This window comes from Pseudonaja textilis, chromosome 1, assembly GCF_049901715.1.
Source record: "Pseudonaja textilis isolate UNSWEBS1 chromosome 1, rPseTex1.2, whole genome shotgun sequence".
NCBI lineage: Eukaryota > Metazoa > Chordata > Lepidosauria > Squamata > Elapidae > Pseudonaja > Pseudonaja textilis.
Genome location: NC_141990.1, coordinates 150483343 through 150504969, shown reverse-complemented (window position 1 = coordinate 150504969; position 21627 = coordinate 150483343). Strand labels below are relative to the sequence as shown.

At 36.8% G+C, this 21627-nt stretch overlaps 1 protein-coding gene across 1 annotated transcript in view; it reads right to left on the bottom strand.

Moving 5' to 3' along the window:
• The window catches only part of PCSK2 (proprotein convertase subtilisin/kexin type 2), a 105075-nt gene extending 84683 nt beyond the window's left edge, over nt 1–20392 (bottom strand). Inside the window, exons 1-2 of the mRNA XM_087919281.1 lie at nt 19681–20392; nt 1825–1929 (exon numbers count right to left, since the gene is read on the bottom strand). Coding sequence (XP_087775407.1) covers nt 1825–1929; nt 19681–19863 — 288 coding nt within the window. The 5' untranslated portion in view covers nt 19864–20392. The remainder of the gene's footprint in view (nt 1–1824; nt 1930–19680) is intronic.
• Between the last annotated feature and the right edge of the window lie 1235 nt (nt 20393–21627).

Below are 21627 nucleotides of genomic sequence, written 5' to 3'. Positions count from 1 at the left end.
AAGAGGGAGGAAGGGAAGTATATTCAGATATGGAAGATTCTGTTTTTCTAGCTGTTCTAATCAAAGTAACTTTAGGTCTACACAGTGTCTGTTACTTTGTCTGATCGACCTTATAGGGCTGATGTAAACCTTATGTCTTGACTACCATTAGAAGCTACTTTGGGCAGATGATTGGGGAGAGAGGGGTTACAAGACAAGAAATGACAAGAAATGAATAATAAATACCATCACTTGCATATTTACTTTCATTGGAAAGTAATTCATGGAATTTGGGGTTTCAAGTGTAATAATAGTGTTATCGCCCTTGGTTATTGTGCAATTGAAAAAGGAGAGTGCCACTCACTGCAGCAAATATTTTTAAAAAAAACATGGATGTGATGTGTGAGGACAAAGCAAGGTAGCTTTTGCAAACTCAGGAATTAAAACAGTTTGGGGAAAAGCTAAAATGAACCATATTTTCTCTTTGTGAAATCATCCCCAACAGCTAAAAAAAAAAAGTCCTTTGCTCATGAGCTTTACAAAATGGAGATGGATTACTGCCATTAAAAGTAAATGGCACCAAAACTATTTCAAAAAGATAACCAGGGAGGATAACCATTTCTGCTTGAAAGTGCAACTTCCCTCCCCAGGAGAAGAAAATCTGAATATCTGTAATCCACTATTAATAGGCGAAACCATAACTCAGCCAGAGAATGGAATTGTAATGTTAGAGAGGCAGTTTGTGACTTATCATAGTTTAATATCATCCAACCTCTTCTATTGTTACTGGCTTAATATAATAGAATACCTGAATTAGGTCACCTGATCAAATCATAATGAAATATTCATTTTTAGGACAGAATTTTGGATTCAATTCCCAAAAGTCACTTTTTGTCTCACACAGAGACAAAAAGGTAGCATCTGAAATTCCTTAAAGCAGCCCATGCCTTCTTGCAATCCTGATCAAAGAAGAGCTTGCTTTAAATGATTGCAGATGGATGGATGTTTGCATGCTTATAGTCACTGAAGCAACTTTTGGGAGCTGAGCCTGAATCTTTGCATAGCTCCTATTAAGGAGGGGAGAAAAAAACAAACAAAGAGGAATAAAAAATTGCAGACAGAACAGGGTATTTCCTATTTCTGATGACATATAAGAGCCATGGTGGCACAGTGGTTAGAGTGCTACTTCTGCTGACTGCCGGCTGCCCGCAGTTTGGCAGTTCAAATCTCACCAGGCTGAAGGTTGACTCAGCCTTCCATCCTTCTGAGGTGGGTAAAATGAGGACCCAGATTGTTGGGGGAAATAGGCTGTCTCTGTAAACCACTTCAGAGAGGGCTGTAAAGCACTGCAAAGTGGTATACAAGTCTAAGTGCTATTGCTATATATAACATATAAGAACATGGAGGCATTTGCAACAATGTTTATGGATTCAAAATGTGATGCTCCTTTTTATGTGCATGCAATGTATACAATTGGCATTTTAAAAAAGGAGGCTTTGATTGCTCAGTTGCACTCATCAATTGGAAACCAAGTGGGAGGAGCCAATGCTGAGCAACACAAGTTCTGGATTTGATCGAAGGGCTTTTTTAACCCAGCATCCTATTTTCACAGCATTCAATCAAACGCCTTTTTACAAACCTTAGGAATATAGGCCATAAAGGCAAATCTCCTTTCCAGTTTTGTCTCTCAACAATTAAAATTGAGCGGTTTCCTACTTCACTCTTGGAGGCAATACACAATCATCATGTTTAGTCATCACTTATTTTTCTCCTTTTAAAGTCATTTAGGTTGGGTAGCATAACTTTTACAATAGTAAGAAAGGATGGCATTGACGGATCACTTACCCTGGGATCTTTCTGTAAATGTAGTTGGTGCTGAAGACTCCTCCGCCTTCGACTTTTGGCTAAGCCATTGTGGAAAAAGTGGTAGCCATCCTCTATAAAGGGAAGCTGAATTTTTTTTTAAAAAAGGATATTGAAATCATTAGATTGTTGGAATGTTAGCCGCACTGGAATAAATTAGAGTATATTTTGTATTTATGCTAACTAGACTTGCAATCATTAAAAGCATGGCACATTACCTAAGATACATGAAAAGAAGAAATTTTTAAAATGCTGGCAAGCTTACATTTATAAAAAAAAAAATGAAAAATTATGAAAAAGTGAATGTTATAAATTTACCAAAATGTATAGTTTAAAATGCAAAATAGCTATAACTCTACAGATGTTGTTGGAGCAACAAAGTAGTTTGCACCTACATAAAATAGATAATCACTTGCTTAAGTGGAACTAATTTCTTTGTGACTTGATGGCCATATAATTTCTCAGAACTGGTTTGTCATTGCCTTCTTCCAGATTTTTTTAAAAAGCTTTCCAAGTTATCCTATAGTCTTGGAATTTCTGGTATTTTTCAATCCCATTTCTAACCAAGTTAAATCATATTTAACTCCTTGAGAGATCACCTAAGGTTGGCTTGATATTGGCATCTTCATCTCCATACTAAATTATTTTATATTTGCATATTTTGTTTATGATCTAAAAGAGGAAGAGGAAAATAAAGGCAGTCAAGGAAATAATGGTCCATAAAATTGCACACATTTTAGAATCATAGTAAAGACAAGCCAGACAACTGTGGTTTATATTGGTTTAAATGTCTCCCTGGAGATCAAAAATGAAAACCCTTAGTGAACAGCAAAGGTGTTTGTATAAACCACAAGAAGGTCACATCTATCATGTCATCATACCATTGTGAATTATCCCCTAGATGGCACCATTTGTATCATCTGCATAATGGTTTTACAATGCATGTGTTGTCATTTGGCTTTTTTCATCCACTGTGAGACATGCATGATAGACAAGTGACTCTTTTCAAGCCCACCATTTTCTATCCATTTCTGTTTATCTAGTAGCTTTGCTTCCAGAATGCCATGTTGGAGGGCTGGTGTGCATCCTGCCATGCATACATTTGCCATGAATCACTTTCCAGGTGAACATCTGGACTTATTCAGGAATGGTACATGTTAAGTCATTATCCGTGGATAGCAGGCCTTCTCCTTGTTGTGTTACTGGTGTTTGTAAGATCAGTCCATCAGTTGGAAATTCCTGCTACTTTCGATAATTGAACTTGAAATGGCTGCTACTAAGTTTGGACAATCATTTCAGCAACCAGCTTCCAATGTAGATGGATGTTTCCCCTACTGAATGCTTTGGAAGAGGGCCCAGGAAGGGGTGAAATAAATCTGTATCACTTCTATTTCTCCCACCCAGTAACTTCTTAAGAAATAATTTTGCACAGGGAGACAGAGAGGAGAGAAGACCTAGGCTGATAAAGTTTGGGGAGTTAATACATTAGAAAAATAAATCAATGAATTTGCCTTGAGAAACTGCAGCAGAGAAAATCAGCACAAAATAACAGAATAAGAATGAACAGCACTGGCTTCCTAAAAGAAAAGAATATTGAAAGGAACTGCAGCCTGCATCCATGGTTTAAATAAAATGAGATGGTGTGAGACATGAGAAACTGAACAAATAGGAGAAATCCAGGGGTGGGTCCAGCCTCAGTTCAAGGTGTTCTAACTCAGGACAGCTGAAGGGTATCCATATTCTCCTTTTTATTAGAACAATGAGAAGTTTCCCTTCTTAAACATCCAAATCATTTTGAATGGCAGCTTTGAATGAACCTTATTTTATCAGCCCCACAGCCTTTATATAGACCAGGAAGGAAGTTTGTACATTACAATATATTAACTAAATTATATATTTTATATGCGACCCAAGAAAATTCCTCTTCACTCAATGCAGCCTAGGCAAGCCAAAAGGTTGGACAACCATGATATAGACTGTAAATGTCATCAGTCCCACAACCTTTATGTAGACAAGGTGTGTACACCCTATGGCCAAAGCTGCACGTGGGCCTACAGCTACTAAAGCAGCCCAGCAAGATAATAAAATATATAAAAAATAAAAGAGTTTGTTATAAAATATATAATATAGTTAATGGATATACATATGTGGCCCAAGACATTTCCACTTCATTCCATCTGGCCCAAGCAAGCTAAAAAGTTGGACAACTGTGATATAGACTATAAATGTGTTATAGATAAATCTTTCTACACCATTGGTGGTTTCTATATTCCTCTACTGTATTTGTTAAAAATGAATTATATGTGAATCTCATGTTTTACAGAGCAAGACTTACTTGGCATCCATCTGAATTTTTTGTTTCATTCCACTTATCACACCCAGCAAGATGCCTTTGAAAACTAGACCTTCAAATTATTTCTTACAGTTCCTTCAGGACTGACAAGCATAAGCAGGGACATTTCATAATAAAAGCCTACAGAAATAACTCATCATGTTTTCTGTATTGCTGGCATCCTAAAGAAAGCTCTTGATATCTAACTGGAAGGCACTAGTTATGTGTAAATTGTCCTGGAATGAAGTCCATGCATCTGATATACAGAATTTTAGTCTATAAAATTTGATGCCAGCTGCTTCTTCTTGCCCAATCTCACCCTCTCTAAACTTTGACTCCCAAAATACCAAGCAGCATGACTTTTGAACAAACAAGCAAAAATTCACAGGCTAATTTTAGCATAGTGGGGTGGGTACATGTTTGAGAAAGTAGTTTTATGCAATAAGAAGGAAAGAAAAGGTGGGAGGGATATTTTTAGGCTGCAAAAAGCTCTAGCTTGTTTTTGTCTGGCTCAGTATTTTTGTTCCTGGATTTTACTTATATTTCTCCAGAAATTGTGATAACAATTTATACTATAGATTCTATAGCGATTAAATGGTCCATACACCGAAACACTGTACAGAACTGCTGAGCAGGTCTGCATGTTGTAACCTTCAAGTTTGTGGAACACAACCCATAATGAACTGTAGGTAGATTTGCTTCTTAAAAAAAGATGACATTGAGTTTTTACAGACATGCCACATGTAAGAACTGATGAGAACAGGTTGCTGGTGAGACAATTCTGTTCCAATTCTGTTGATGGGGGTAGGTATTGGATCCAGAAAGGAAGATTTAAACTCCTTGATAAGTCAAAAATTACTTCGTCACAACTACATTTATTGAGAAGGACTTAAAAGGAAATGTTGAGGAAGAGCTCAAGTGAGGAGGTGGCAGACTTTGCTCTCCCCACCAAATGAGGGATGATGCCATCTAATTTGTGTTTTTAGAAAGTAGGGGATGAAAGTACTTTAAGATGAGAAAGGACAAAAAAGGTGTATGTGGGGTTGTATGTGTACATGTTATTACTTCAGTTTTCCAGAGGCCGCTAGGATTCCCTAGAGTAGATCTGCCTCTATTAAAAAATCCACATTTGGGTGTAAACATAGATATAATAGTAGTGTCAGAAGCCCTAAATTATCTCCTTCCAAAACACCAAACTCAGTAGAGCATCACTGAAATTTCTATACTTTGGGGAAGTGAATTGTTATTCATGATATTTCTCATAATTACAGGAGTATTAATCATTTCTCTTGCTGTGTTAGCTGGATATTTTTTATTTATCCTTGGAACATACCAGATTTCAATGTTCTGATATCTTAGGTGTTGCCACAAAGAAGAGGAAAACACCCGAGGGCAGGATAAGAAGCAATGGATGGAAACTAATCAAGGATGGAGACTAATCAAGGAGAGATGCAACCTAGAACTAAGAATAAATTTCCTGACAGAACAAATAATCAACAGAACAACTTGCCTCCAGAAGTTGGGAATGCTCCAACACTGGAAGTTTTTAAGAAGAGATTGTGCAACCATGTTGTCTGAAATGGTATAGGGTTTCCTGTCTAAGCAGGGGATTGGACTAGAAGACCTCCACCATCCCTTTCAACTCTGTTATTCTACTCTACTCTACCCTACTCTACCCTACCCTACCCTACCCTACCCTACCCTACTCTACTCTACTCTACTCTACTCTACTCTAATTCTTTAACTTGGCTTTTGTTCAGTTCAAAGTTAAGGAAATGTGATCCTGTAAGATAGTCCCCTGAAAAATTATCTGTGAGCAGATAAATAATTTCGAATCTAGGCCAGTATTTAGGTTATATTTGCTTGTTTCTTTATTAATTTGTATGGCTGCCATCTCAGTTTCATAACTCTGGGCAGCAAAGAATTAAAAACGGAATTAAAGCAAAACTAGGTCAGGCTTTGCATTTTTTGTGGACAAAAAATATATAGAGAGAGATGAACAAATCTTTTCTAAAGCTAGTCTCTCTTGACATTTCAAAGCGTTAACAATGGGTTGTTGGACCCACGCTACTGACGCACATCTTTTAGATAGGCGGATAAGGTTGAGAGAGCAAGCATGTGTATTCTTCCACGAGACTGCTCTGGCAGAACAGTTTCATCTATGCTGAACATCTCGATGCACTTTCTTGCCCAAACTAATTCACATCCTCCTGCTTAGCTGCTCCTCTCCATTTTTATCAGTGTTATTCTGCAATCTTCTTTCAAACCATGGCAATGAAAAGGACGGTGACCTACTTGAGCTACCTCCTAATGAAATACTCATGATCTTTTTTTTTACACAATGAGAAATGTGGGAAGCAGGGATTAATGTGGTTGTGCTGTACTGTTTGAAAGGATTAGTTTTAAATAACACATTGGCATGTCCTTTTGGGGACCTCTGAAAAGCCACAGAGGACTTTTTAATGTTTCCATGCTTTCTCAAAACCAGCCAGTTTGTCACAACAATGCAAGATTGACATTGTCAGCCACTGCTGTATAAGTGGCTGCTTTCTTTATGTAATTATCACTGTCTAGACCTTATTTCATGCCATGCTTGATTCTGTATCATAATAGCAAGACTGCATCTATATGCCTTAAACAGGATAATACTTCATGCCTCAGTTGTAATCACTCTGATCCAAGAAAGCTTATGCAGTACCTGAAATACAGTTGATGTTGATTCAGATGCCAGAAGACTCTGTTATTTCTTTCCACAAACTATTATGATGCTGAGTCTCCAAAAACTGTTAAATATCTTATGATTTAAACTAGAAGTGTTTAAAAAGACATGTCTGCCTTTAGTGATGTTTTGAATCCAACAAAATGGCTTAATTAGATAAATTGAAAAGGCATATTTTTTTAAAAAAAGTTCAAACAGGTCTAAGGGCAGTCAACATGCTGCATTGCTTATTAGGAAATTAGGTCTTGCTGTTGGTTTCTGCCTAGCTAGTTAAAAATCTAGTATGGTTGCCTGTGTATTTAATTTTATTTATTTATTTTATTCAATTTTATTGCACTTTAAGTGTTATTGCATTGCAACATTCTGCCTTTAGAAATACAAAGCCTTGGAGAAAAATTGGGAGGACACTTAATGTACAGCTTAATCTCTTTGTGGTAATATTATTTTTTTAGTTATTTTCCCTTTGTTTGTATGTTGCGAATTGAGCAGACTCTCTGGAAGCTGGGCAGTGTGCAAATTTTAAAAGAAATTGCTCATAGATATATAGGACAAATGATGATGTGGATAAATGTCATGGAATCATATTAATATGTGCATATATATTAGATAGATAGATAGATAGATAGATAGATAGATAGATAGATAGATAGATAGATATAGATGATAGATAGATAGATGATAGATAGATGATAGATAGATAGATAGTTAGATAGATAGATAGGTAGATAGATAGATAGATAGATAGATAGACAATAGATAGATAGATAGATAGATAGATAGATAGATAGATAGATAGATAGATATCGGTATAGGTATAGGTATAGGTATAGATATAGGTATAGGTATAGATATAGGTATAGGTATAGGTATAGATAAGATATAGATGTATAGTCCTGGCATTAGTGTAATAACCCAACTTTTTAAATTATATTAAAATGAAAACTATACCCAGGTAAGACTGCAGCTGCTAGGAAATATAATCCACATCAGATGATCAGAGATCATCACACCAATTAATTAATGAACAGGAAAGAAAAAAAGGAGCATTCATGAGGAAGAGTAAAAAATAATAATTTGGTGGTGAGAAAGGTGGAATTGAAGGCCCCATCCCTTTTCTACATGCGTGTGAGGTGTGTGCCACACATTTAAAAAGAGCAGGGCTTAAGTCACAAAGTTGAAGCCGCTATCTTGATTTTTTTTTATACCTTCTCCAAGTGGACAGTTCTGAATCCAATATCCTGTTTTCATTCCAAAATAGCTAAGCTGACCATATTTTCAAGCAAACCAAATGTCAGGTTCAGTGGCTTGTGCAAAGAAAACTAGAAAATGCGGGCTTTGCCAGTTCTTTCAGAATTGGTTCACTTTTTGTCTACAGATTTTTTCACCAAGGGAAGGCACAGGTTTAGCTACCTGGCCAACCTTTCTCCCACTTGATTTGCAAATGGTTTGGCAGTGTTCTTTTTGGCAAGCAAATGGTTCAAATTGTCTGATCCTGTTTACAGCTTGAAAAATGTTCCTGAACATCAACCCAAAGATTCATGAAGAAAGATCTAAAAGTCTAAATTGTTCCAGTTTCAGTGGCATTGATTACTCTTTCTTAAAGAAGACAGCCATTAAAATCTAATTAAAATGTGCACTTTAGAAATTGGTGGTTAATGGCTCAATTAGTTATGTCAATCAAACAGGAACTGTTTATTTCAAGTTTTAGATTTTCAGGGCTGATACTCATATGATTTACACCAAAATCCTGAAAGGCAATTTGAAGTGAATGACACTTTATGATACATTTTAATTACTTATAAAAAGGCAAAACACATGGAGCCTTATTTAGAAGTGAAGACATTTAGGTTTTATATATATCACCACCTTCTTTATACCATTGATAGTTTTCATAAGCAAGTTACTCAACAGGTGTTAAGAGCGTTGGCATTTCTGAAAGATGACATCAGCAAGAGCAAATCAGCCTAGCAAACACCCTATATTACAGTATTTTCACCATCACACCTTATACTAACCAACCGCAAAAAGTCAGAAATGGTAAGCCGATAATTTATTTTAAAACATTCAGGTATGTTGTGTTTCTCAGTGTTATTAAAGTCAATCATTGTTTAATAGATGGTTTAACAAGTACTGCAAAGTTCAGATTGTTTAAAAACCCTTGGTCATAGATCCCAGGATGAATGCAGATCGGTCATGATCTTTTGGCTTAATCACCTCACAAAGATGTTGTAAGGTAAAAGAAAAGGTGAGTGGAAACTTTCATATCCTCCCATGATCTTTGGATAAAAATGTAATAAGGCAACAAATAAGGGCACAACTAGGTAAACTAGTGGCAGCTATGCCATACTTATTAAGACAAATAGGAATTCTATCCATGACTTTTGAAGAAGTACAGCAAATGAAGAACACAAAGAGATACAGGATAGGGAGAAGGCAAAAGAAAAGTGTGACAGATAGATGGCTGGATTGATATGAAATTTATTGATGACCAATGTAAAATATTTAGAATGAAGTATATAAATAACTGTTCAAAGTGGGCAATCCTTCTCATTCTCTTCCTCTCTTTATCTCCTTTTCAAAGTAGGGGTGGGGAGAAATGACAATAGCATCGCTGGTAAAGCCAAAAAGAAAAAGAATGCAATCTAGTAGAAATATATACCAAGGTTTTGATTAAACTATAACTAGTGCCAATTATTTTATTTGATGTTATCAGTTACATTTCAGATAAAGAGGGAATGGCATAAATGAGATGAACACCATCTTTTCATGTATCTTTGTGTTTATCATTTTGGAATGGTCACAAGGCCACCCCAAAATGCTATTTATATAAGATAACAGTAGTGAGACTTTCATATGCACGAAGGTGGAAGGACATGCAATAACAGAATAGAGAATTAAATTGATGGAATTGGCAGAGGTGGCAAAATTGATAACTCTGATTAAAGAAAATACGTTGACCAATTTTATTCTACTTGAAAGCCACTTTTGGACTTTTTGCAAAGAATGGAGAGAAATGAAACTTTGATTTGGGGATTTGATGATTGGAATTATATATCATTATAGAAATAATGTAGGCTATTGTTAATTTTAGAGTTGGATGTATTTTTATGTCTGTACCAAAGAAAGTAAAAAGTAATTTGTTTTCTACTTTCCTTTATCTTATAACATTTGTATCTTGGTTTCTGTTTCTTTATTTGTTTTCTATTCTCTTTCTTTTTGCTCATTAATTTTTATTTCTATTTTTGAAATTTAATACAATTTATATTTTATTATATTAAATATAATATTATATTATAATATTATTATTATTAAATATTATATATTTCCTTTGGTTTTGGTGTTGTGTAGGTGGCCCTTTTATAACATACATAAAAGGGCCACCTACACAACCCCAAAACCAGAGGAAATATATACCCTAATGGAGGAAAAAAGGGAATAGAGTGGTGTTTCAGATATTCATATTCACTTCTGTGTTCAGTTGAGGATATATAGAAATGATGGACGTATTTTATATTTCAATGCAAGTCATTTTGCCAGAATAAGGAATGCTATGACCTGTTTCTTGCTTAGGCTGTTATCAGATGCTGATAGGCAACTTGATTTCCCTGATCCTGCTCAACTGATCCTTTTTCTTTATGCCCAGGTGGACTGTCCTTCAAATGGAGAACGCCTTCAAACATAGGCTCATCTTCCCTAAAAGAGGACACGTTACAGCAGGGTGGCCCACAAATTGGTGGCCCATGGACTGCATACATCACGCACATGCCCCACCCACCCCAGCTCCGCAAATGGGAAAAACATCACGAAACGTCACATGACAGCAACCTGTCAATCATGACATTAAAAGTCAGCGACAAACACTGAATATCAGTGGCTCTTTTTCTACACTTTTATTCTCTTTTTCTTGTTTCTGAGATGTTAGATACATGAATTAAGCTTCTAAGGGGCCTACAATTTATCATTTCTATATTGTCTGATTCCTAAACCTGTTTTGAAGAACCAAAAATTTTAGTCCAAAAATTTTAGTCCCATATATATATATATATATATATATATATATATATATATATATATATATATATATTTACTCCATTCTAGCAGAATGAGTGAACTCTGCCTGAGAGAGACAGAAGAAAACAAACATACTGATACAAAAAAGACTCTAACGAAGAAGCCATTTTTAGCAAGAGCAGCATATGGTTCCCAAGAACAAAAAAAAAAATGCCAACCATGATATTCTCCCACCTCATGGCTCAACACCAGCTGTGCTATACACAGAACATGGTTAATTATTTAGCTAACTAAAGTAAATGTAACTCCAGAAACAGGTGCTGTACTCACTCTTCTCACAAAAAAAAAATGAATAGCGCTTTTTTTTTTTTTTTTGCTTGATGCATTCCAGTAAGCTTCAAAGGCACTCAGGGTTCAGACCGCTTGGGATCTTTATCTTTCAGTTACAAGTTGTTGGTTTTCACACATTCATGGAGAAACACTGGCTTCCTTGGCGATCAAAAGAACCAAACCTTCCTGCCAGTAAAGCTTCCAGTAAATAATTCAAAGCATATTAAATAATAGACAGCTAGATGCCCTTTGTTTCAGTCTGATAAATCTCAGTGAAAGTAACCACTCCAGACAACCTAAACAGTAACAATATACTGTGGTTGATTAGTCCTCTTCTAGAAAAGAAATCCGATTGGCCTACAATCATCCATGTCATCAACCTGTTAGTGTCTAAGATGGTGCTAAGCCTTTTGTCACTGATGGAATAATACGATATCTGTTTCATTGCAATTCTACAAGATTTAGAATTCCTTGGAACTTCTGATTGTCAATACACTTGAAGATATAATGGTGGTATCAAGTTTGGTGCAGAAACGGCTGCGATGCTTAGAAACCATTTCTTTTTATTGGATGAATTAGATGCAAGGCATAGATCAGAATCAAGCAAACATTAACAGAAAGATATTTCATGGAGTTGTGCATGATTTGAGAGCATGAGGAAGTAAATTTTCTAAATCACTCTTCTGGAAGTTGAGTCTGGTTGGCCTGAAATGGATTCCAGTGAATATGATTAACCAGGAAACATCAGACTAATATCAACAACAATTCTATCTCCCCCTCCTCCCAAAATTGCAGTAGGACTCTACAAACATTTTTGCATAGAGACTTTCAGAGACAGAAAGAGAATACAACCTGTTCTGCTCAGAAACTGCCTAACTAATAGTTTGAAAAGCAAAATCATATATGATACTTTTCATACCATGTCAACAAACCTGATCCATTTCTATGCCCTTGCAGATCAAGACACAATGAAAGACATGCAACTGGAGACATTCTCTACTGTTGCTGGCTTTAAGCGACCCTGGGTAGAGTTCTTGCCATGAAAATTATTTATTTAGAAAGAGAACTCCTAACATAGTCCGATGTCTGTAATTTCACTTCAGTGCACTTATTAAATAGACATATATCTGGTGTAACTTCTAAAACGTATCTCTTGATAGGGAACATTATCTGTTTTCATCACTAGCAAAAGTTCTACCAGAAGGCCATCTCTTCTTCTGTTCTTTTTTATTAGAAAGATGCTATAAGTGCTTCTCTGGCTTCCTATGTGTCCTCGATGCCTTCTGGGGCATTCATTGTGTAACGAGATATTGGAGGTTTTGTAATAGCCAATGCTCAGCAGGGTTCCTTCTCACAGGAAAAGCATTCCTGTTTCATTTACCTTATTCATTTCTAAACCATTTTCCTTTCTAAAGGACCAGCGAGTTTCAGGGAAGGGACAATAAATTTAAACCAGTTCCAAATTTGGACAGATGATGTCATGTTAAAAAGCATGCTGGAAGGCTGGGGGGAATTGATTTTGGAACCTTGGTTGCAATCCTACAGTTCCTTCACCTTTGGATGAGGTTAGAAAGAACCGGCTTTAGAGGCTGACAAAGAAAAGAGAAACAGTTTCCGTCACCAGATTTTCCTTGGGATTTTGGAGCTCTCTTTCCAGTCTGGGCAACTGAAATGCGAAGCTGTAGTCATCTTTTCTTGCTTTAAGGTAGTTATCAAAGACAAGAAAATATTATCCATACATGTACCATATTTTTTCCCATTCTGGAGTGAACAAAGCATGTACACAAATTCTAAACACAATTGTTTTGATTTTAATTGCCTATTTAATTGCCTTTGAGCTGAAAAAAAAAACAGTGCTTCTTTTTCTTCCTAGTCTTTCTGGAACTGTGGAAGTAGAAATACCAGTAGTTTACAGATGATTCTGAGGGTACCAACTCCATTGTCACAATTCACTAAAAATCCATGTACACATTTACAGTGATGGATCAATGGTATGAAAACAGTTCTTACTTACGTCAATGCAAGAGAATCATTCCAACTATAATGTTAAGGGAGGGAAAAATGCCATCGCCCAGCATTGCTGGTTGCCAATTGTTGCTGATCTATTACTTTTTGTAGAAACTATATTTGTGAAAGAATTTTTTGGTTGAAATTTTAAAAATGCAAGTTTGGTACTAGTGTGTGGTCTTTATTATTTCCAGCCCATATCCAATTTGTCCTTCCAGTAATGGGCATATAAGGGCAAGTAGACCATTTTATTCAATGTGAATCTTTAACTACCATAAATTAAAAAATAAAGGCAATGGAATTAACATCTATAACCTAAAACAAGATATATCTAAAACTATAATTTATACTAGTTGCTAATTTACAGAGATATAGTAGAAGTCATGGTTTAAAAAAGGAAGAGAGTGTCTTCCGCCTGATGTAAATAATTAAGGTCTCCCAGTTCAGAGCAAAGTTTAGTAACAAAACATGCCTCTATCAAAGAAAGGAACAGATTGGTAGTTAATATCAATTAATAAATGACAGCTATTTATTGCTCATATAAATTGAGGTTAATCTTGTGCATGCTGATAAACTACTATTCCTTTATTACATCAATTGTGTAAAACAAACAGATCCTTTTAATTAATTTTCCTGCAGGAATCATTGACCTTTGACTAGTAGTTTTCTATATCCATCCATCCATTATTATTACTTTTTTTATTAAATTAAAGTAACAAAGCTAAAGAAAGGTGAAGGAGGAAGAAAGATTCTCAGCTCATTTCTTCAGGGCAAAGAGCCGAGTATTTCATCTACCAAGCATCATAAATATTTAAACAAACAAATTGCTTACAAGTGAATATAATCTATAAAAATTGAATACGTGCTAAATAATTATGCATTTATATTCTGTGAAGAAATTATCAAAACTAAGTAGAATCTCTCTGCTAGGCAGGATTTCTACAGTCCTATATCTTAGATATGCTCATAAGAAAAATGTTGAGCAGGTATGCTGTTGAGCAACTCTTTGAGCATTTGGATAACCAGATACCTATGAAAAACTTGCAAGCAGGACAGATGGACAATAGCTACCTCCTGCTTAGGGCACCAGGCTGAGGAAAGTAATGTAAGGTCGTATTTTATCATTTATAATTCCACCCAAACACAATTTTAAGTTTGGAACAATCCCTGTCAAGCACTGTTCCTAAAATGAGAAGAATTTCAGGATGAACAAAAGGGAAGGTTTTCTTCATGCAGCTTACATTGATTCATGGAACCCTCTGCCACAAGATGCTATGATGTTCAATGGCTTACATGGCTTTGAAGTGCAGGAGGAGAGGATATCAATCCAAAGAAGAATGTGAGCCATCAGTGGTTATTAACCATGATGACTAAATGGATTTGCTATGTTTTAGGACAACATACATCTAATTATCATTTGCCGAGGAGCAAACAGTGGATATGTGGAAGTATATCTAAGAGCAAGACCAGTTTTCAAAAGTATCTAATTAACTTGTAGTGGGAAAGGGATCCCAGACAAGATATACCTTGCTTTTCAAGTATTCTCATTTTTATTCCTGGGAATGCAGTCTAAAAGCTTGCTGTTAAATAAGCAGAATCCCAGATCTTTCCAATAGCAGGCTATCCCCAAAGATGCTTGATTCATGTTCAGAAAGCAGCACATCAAATAATAATGCAATTAGGAGGGGTTGTTTTTAGCATGAATGTGTTTTACCAGTCTGAAAAGATTTATGCTTGCTGATCTCCCTGTTCATTCTTCTGTATTGGGCTGTAGACTTCTGCCATCGTCTTACCTCTGATGGCACTCCTGGGGTATAAAATGTATGGATGTATGAAGTCACCCTAGTTAACAATACAGTGTTATTTCATCCAGGAATAGACCATTATCAGTGAAGTAGCAATTAGTCACACAAGTGTATTCCAGGAACCACAGTTTGGTGGGTGGGGGTTATTGTGGGGAAAAAAGAAACATTTTCTTGCCTGTACAATATTTAAAAATTGTCCAAAGGAGCAATGTGTTTATTGTGATGCTTGCGAGTTGAATACATTGGCCTCAGTAACAATTTCAAACCCTGAAATTGGGTTTTAGATCCCAATTCACAGTGGCAAATCTGGGAATGAAGCTGGATGAAGCCTCACTAATGTGCTCCAGATGAAGAAGTCAGGGAAATGTACTACATAGCATATGGTTGTCTACTTTTCCTTTGTGACTTCCACATATTCCAGCAAGCACTGGATTATGTTGTAGAAATACTTGTTCACATATAGTTTTAGGAAGTGAGGTTTATACAAATTATAGCCTCACATCTATAGTAATCTCATGCCTTCCTCAGATTCCCACCCAAAATTGCCTGGGAGTTGTAATTTTGAATGTGACAGATGGGAAAAATAATTATAGATAGATAGATAGATAGATAGATAGATAGATAGATAGATAGATAGATAGATAGATAGCAACTGTATTAATTCCAATTACTTAACTGTCTTTTTTGTATTACATTTAAACATATATTACTTTAGTTAATCAATTAAACAATTAAACAAATGTGGTGTTTATCCTGTCTCTGCCCCTTCGTCCCAGATTTTCAAGAGTAGCCCATGACACGTCACAGAAAGACCTACTCCAATCCAGTTCTTGATGCTCTGAAAACTACAGCATTTGCCATTTTGAAAAGTGGTTAATGCTCTGGATATTTATTCCAACAAGCAGCTATAGAAACAGTTCCCTGTAAGAAAAAAGCACCACTTTGGAATCATAAAGGTGATATTAATTTGGTAATGATTAAAGTAGTTGAATAGGTTTGTGTTACAATTATTTTATCTTTTGTTGTTGGTTTTTGGTATTGTGTTCTTCACTTTCTCATTAAACTTAATAGTTCCCCTATTTCATCACATTATAAGGGTTTATCAGTGTTGTTTTAATATTAATCATTAACATATGATGATTCCACCCCCTTTCTAATAAATATCTATCATCTATCTTCAGTGTCTCAGTTGAGCTGAAAACCAGACATACAATGCATACACAAAAAAAGCATTATCAGTTATGTAACCATTTTCCTGTGGGCCCACAGATTTTGAGTTGTCTGTGCAGGCTAGCATCATATATTTTTTATAAGGAAGAGTTATTCTAAAATAATGAGAAATCCCCCCAAATAACCACGTAGGAGTGAATACTATTAAAAATAATTTGTTACATGGTAGAGGTGGGTGGGAGAGTTTCGGGGGGGGGAATAAACTAGCTCCATGTCGGTTTTAGCATGCAGAAGAAAAAGTAGGCACATATTCTTTCACTGACAAAAGCCACTGTGCTAGAAGCAATCCAATGCTACTTGTATGGGAGGCCATTTAAAAAACTCCCAAACAAGCATGAATTTGAAAAAAAAATGGGATCAAAGTTGCAAATTATTCAGGTAGCATAGCTTTTTCTGGAAGGAATTATTAACCAAAATTTAACTTGTATCCTCCTTTTCCCTAGGAATTTGTTATTTTTATTTTTGAGGTATCTCTTACATCTCTATTCTTGGCTCATTCCCATTAACACCAGCATACTGTAAAATGAGAAACAGAATCAAGTAAATTACAGGCAATTTTGGAAATAGCCTACGGTAGATTCCTCCTGCTGCCTTTCCACCACAAACTCCCCATTGCGATGATGAGTATAAAGAAAGCAAAATAACTCAGTTAAATTCATGCTTGTAGGAGAAATCATCCTAGTCACATTGACTGTTGGAAATTATCCTAGTCACATTGACTGTTGGAAATCTCTGTTAGAACTTAGTAGAAATGTTCCTGGGGAGCAAGGCAGTTTAGAAAGAGCATTTGAGTTGCTTTTAATAGAAAGGAGAAACCAAGGACTTCATCTTGAGTTTCATCTGGCGCAGAGCTGGAGTCGATAGAAAATGAAAGATATGTCTTATAAATAATGGAGTGCTTGTTTTTCCTCCCTTGAAATATGATATGCAATGAGGGGGAAGGAAGGCAAAAGAAAAAAAAATCCCACTACTTATTGATATAGTTTCCATATAGGCTAATGCTTTAATTTTCCTGTTGTTCATGTGCAGGACTAGTAGGAAGTAGGCCTTTGATTGTGAACTCATCAACTAAGGATAAGAGTCACTCAACTCAATAAGACTTATGCAATTATAAAAGGTTGCGATTGCATTCCAACAGTTATAAGGAAAATGTTACTAAGATCAGCCATACAGAGCTTCATTATGAGTTTGCTAGCCAGTTCTGGCAATGGTGGTGATGGTTGGTTTCTTTTTAACTTAGTTGGTTAATATACAACTTGCATATATCTACTCAAAATTAACATTTATCAGAACATATTTTACATGGAACTTGCAGTCTAATTTGTATATAAAAATAAACTGTCTTGTTTCCTTCCTTCTATGAAAAGGAAATGATGCTTAGATAAGCTCCTACTAAGTAACAATAGAAGGAAATGAACTCAGACATGGTTCCTTGTAGTAAGGCATATGGGGAAAAATTAGTATTCTTTTGAGGTTACACCCTTTTTATATGTGCACAGTGATAATCTGGGTCTCATTTAGTTCCCAAATATTCATTGGTCTCTAGGTATCTTTTTCATGAACATTTCTGCCCCGATCTTACTTTTTTTCCATCTAATGAGCAGAAAAGAAGTGATAATGTGACAGAAGAGAATAAGAACAAAGTAGACCTAGCAAAAAGCCATTTCTCAAAATCGAAGGGAAAAAAAAAAGAGTGGAGGAGAGTGAGTCTGAGAAGAAATCAGAAAGTACTCTAAGAACTAAACTTATTTCATTTAGTTCAAAGAAGCTAGGGTTACAGATAGATATTTGTCCATAAGCATTCTTCCCCAGAACTCTGGCAATTCCAAAATGCCTCTCCCTCATCAAACAGAACATTTCAGAAATGCCAAATCTATCAGACAGCCACAGAATTAAACCAGAGGTTATTGGGTTTTCCTTCCTTTTTTAATGTATTCCTATCTGACTGAGTTCATGCCGGCTAAAATAAACCCCCTTAAGTTAGGCAAACATTATGAATTCTCTTTTCTTTCTTTTTCTTTTTCTTTTCTTTCTTTCTTTCTTTCTTTCTTTCTTTCTTTCTTTCTTTCTTTCTTTCTTTCTTTCTTTCTTTTCTTTTCTTTTCTTTTCTTTTCTTTTCTTTCTTTCTTTGCAATTTCCCATTCTCCAGACATTCTTTTGGGAGCATAATCCTATTGAAGTAAACAGGGAGAAGCCCATTGCCTGCAGTAGAAGTTATTTCAGGTCCTTCTTGCATAATCATTGGGTGGGGGGAAATAATATGATGAAATTGGTTTTTACTAGGTACATCTTTGCTGGGTTCTTGTATTTTATATAAATAAGGACTTCACCAATATTGTAGAGGAATTACGTAAGAGCAAAGATTCTATCATCGTTGTTTAATTAAATGGAATTCATTTCATTCTTGACATGAAGTCACTGCTTGTTTCCATTCTCAGGTACAGAAAGGAAAGGTTTGAAAGGCACACTGGAGTCATTTGTATGCAATGATACCATAAGCAGCTTATCTTGTCTTCGGATCCCCCCACTGCTGTTAGACACTATAGTTTTTTTTTCCAACTCCATGCATAAACTTGGTATGTTATATTACCCGTGTTCTATTTTTAGTGTGCATGGATACTTGGTTACAGTTAAGGAGCATTAATTAGCTATTGCTGGCACATGTTCTCTACTTCCAAGAGATTACAGAACAGAAATTGTTTGAAACAAAAGGAAAAGTCAAGGTAGACTTGTTATGAGATTCCCAAATGAAAGCTTGGAAAGGTTCTTGAATTAAAGACAGTTCTGGCCATCAGTAATGACTAGTGCAGCTGACCCCTTCTTGTGGCAAATGGAGAAGGCTGCTGAATAGGTAGGCTCTACCAATACAGCGTGGATCCACTGACACAAAACGAATCAGTAGAGAAAAGATCTTTTCGTTCTAATTCATGTGGTTTAAAAACAAAGCATCCAATTTAAAATATTGTGTCATGGGGTTTTTGCATATTGACTTTTTAAACCTTAGAAGTCAAAGAAAGAGAAGAATCTTCCATGAGGATCTCTGTATTGCTCCTAACTTAGTGGACATGATCAAAGTGTAAGCTTCAAAGAATGAATCATTCTTTAAACTGTTGTAGCTACAAGCACAGGCATAGAGAGCCAACTCTCCTCCCAAAAAAAGAAAAGAAAAAGAAAACTGTGCTAAAAATATTTAGGAGGAGCCATTTAGGTTAGGAACAATCAACCTAGCCTAACAAGAGTTTCAAAGAACTCTTTTTTCCCCCTAATCCTCTTCCTGAGCACTGAAATGCAGACACAGATCATGCCAACTTTGCAGAACAAATTCATAAACATCATGCAGAACTAAATGGTCTGGAGGGAGAGAGAGAAAAGAAGGAAGAACGAGAGGAGAATAGGGATCTTACCTTCCTGACCCCGTTAAAGCCGTATTCTGCAGCAAGTTGCTTGGCTTCTGCTTCTCCCGCTTTGTGAAACTCCACGAAAAAATGATTGGTATAGATGGCCCTTTGAGATGCAAAGGCAAAGCGAAGGAACCCCAGTAAAAAGAGGCCAGCTGTCTTGCAGCATGGAACAGTGCCTGTCTTCATGGCTTTTTCGGACAGGGAGTGCAAGGCAATATTCGTGGGCTCAGTAACGGGAATAAAAAGCTAAGCAAAGGATAATATGGATACTCTAAGGGGACCGGTCAGCGGGCTGGCTGCAGACAACCAATTAAGCGGTGCTCTGCTTTAGTATCTCACAGTCTCGAGGAGAGGGGGAAATCCGAGGGGCTGGCTGCTCGTGGAATTATTCCGATGGGTGCGTGTGCGTGTGTGCGTGTGATGCCAGATCTGCATTTTTCAGCTCCTCCTCGTCTATAATACAGCGCGACGGCGAAAAGAAAGCCAAGTGAGGCCGCAGGGCTGCCAATCACTTGGAGGCGCCCTCTTCAGCTGGCTGGCGAAAGGCTTGCGCGGAGCAGAGGCAAGCCTTGGCCGCGCGGAACGGATTCAGCACCCTGGAGAATTCCTCCTTTTTCTCGAAGGCAGAGAACAAGCCCCGGGGAGGGTGGGGGGAGCAAAGAGAGAGCTCCGGTCCTCCAATCCGCGGCCGAGTTCTCTTGATTTTGTGGAACTCGAGGCAAGGCTGAGATGAGAGGCGAGACGCCCGGGTCCGTCCACATCCCCTGGGAATGCCCTCGGCCCCACGATCAGTATCACATTCCTCCAAGGATTCCTACTCTCGAAATCACATGGTCTCTGAGCTCCCCCGCTTAGGTTTGTTTGAAATTCGCTTCTGTGAGCGGCTTTCGTCCCTTTTCAGAAGGGTAGGTTGCTCTCGCAGTTCGCCGGCAGCAGGGTTACAAATAAAAACATAAGACGAATCGTCATTTATTGCTGCCATTTGAAAGTCGCCTTAGCGTTTGTAAATTTAAAACAAAAAACAAAAAAACCCACGGGGAAAACATTTGTTCGTTGGTCTGTTAAACCAGGACTTGAAAAAGAGCCATCACATTCTACTTTTTACTCATCGCAACGGTACTTCGAATGCATAAAGCATGTTGATGCTTTGATTCTCCCTCTCACTCACTAGAATTTAAGGATATAGGAAATTTAAGAAGCTATCTGAGTCAGACTAGTGGGTGGAAAGGGAATTCCTTGGAATTGAGAATTGGCTAACTTAAAAAAAAATCTGCTTTTATTGTTATTCTTTTTGGTTTGGTTTGGTTTGGATTGGATTGGATTGGGTTTTTTGGTAGCAACTTAGTCTGGGCTTTTCTCAGATGCACTGTTGAATATTTTACCTAAGGTTTTCTGTCTGCCTCTCTCTCCACCTATGATCTGCAACCATTTGATTAGTGAATTGAAAGATGGAGAACTGACTAGACTTCTCTCCTCCTCCTCCTTCTGTCAGATAAGTTTCAGAAATGTTGAACTCTACCAAGTGCTTGAGATCTGTAACTGAGACCCGAAGATGGTTCAGCAATCCCTGGATCAAATCCCATCATTAGATGGGCTTCAGGGTTTGCTAGAGATTGCTGTGGAAAACAATGAAGATTCTCTATGACCTGTGGTGATTCTTTTCTGTTGGATGACAAGGCTGTGTACTGTGTGTTTCACACGTGATGGAAACTCCTTAAATTAGTCTGCTATGTGGCAAATATTGTCCTAGTGTCTTGGAGACGTTCAACTCCCGTGTTGTCATTAAGTTCTGCATGCACAATTGGACGGGTGGAGCACGAGACTGGAGCTTTCCCAAGCAGCTTATCACAGGCATTGAAAGATCTGTTTTAAAAATGCTTATTCCACAGCAAGCTTTTCAGTAGATGATTTCCCAAGATCAATTTAATCGATTTAATAGTGTCATCCAAA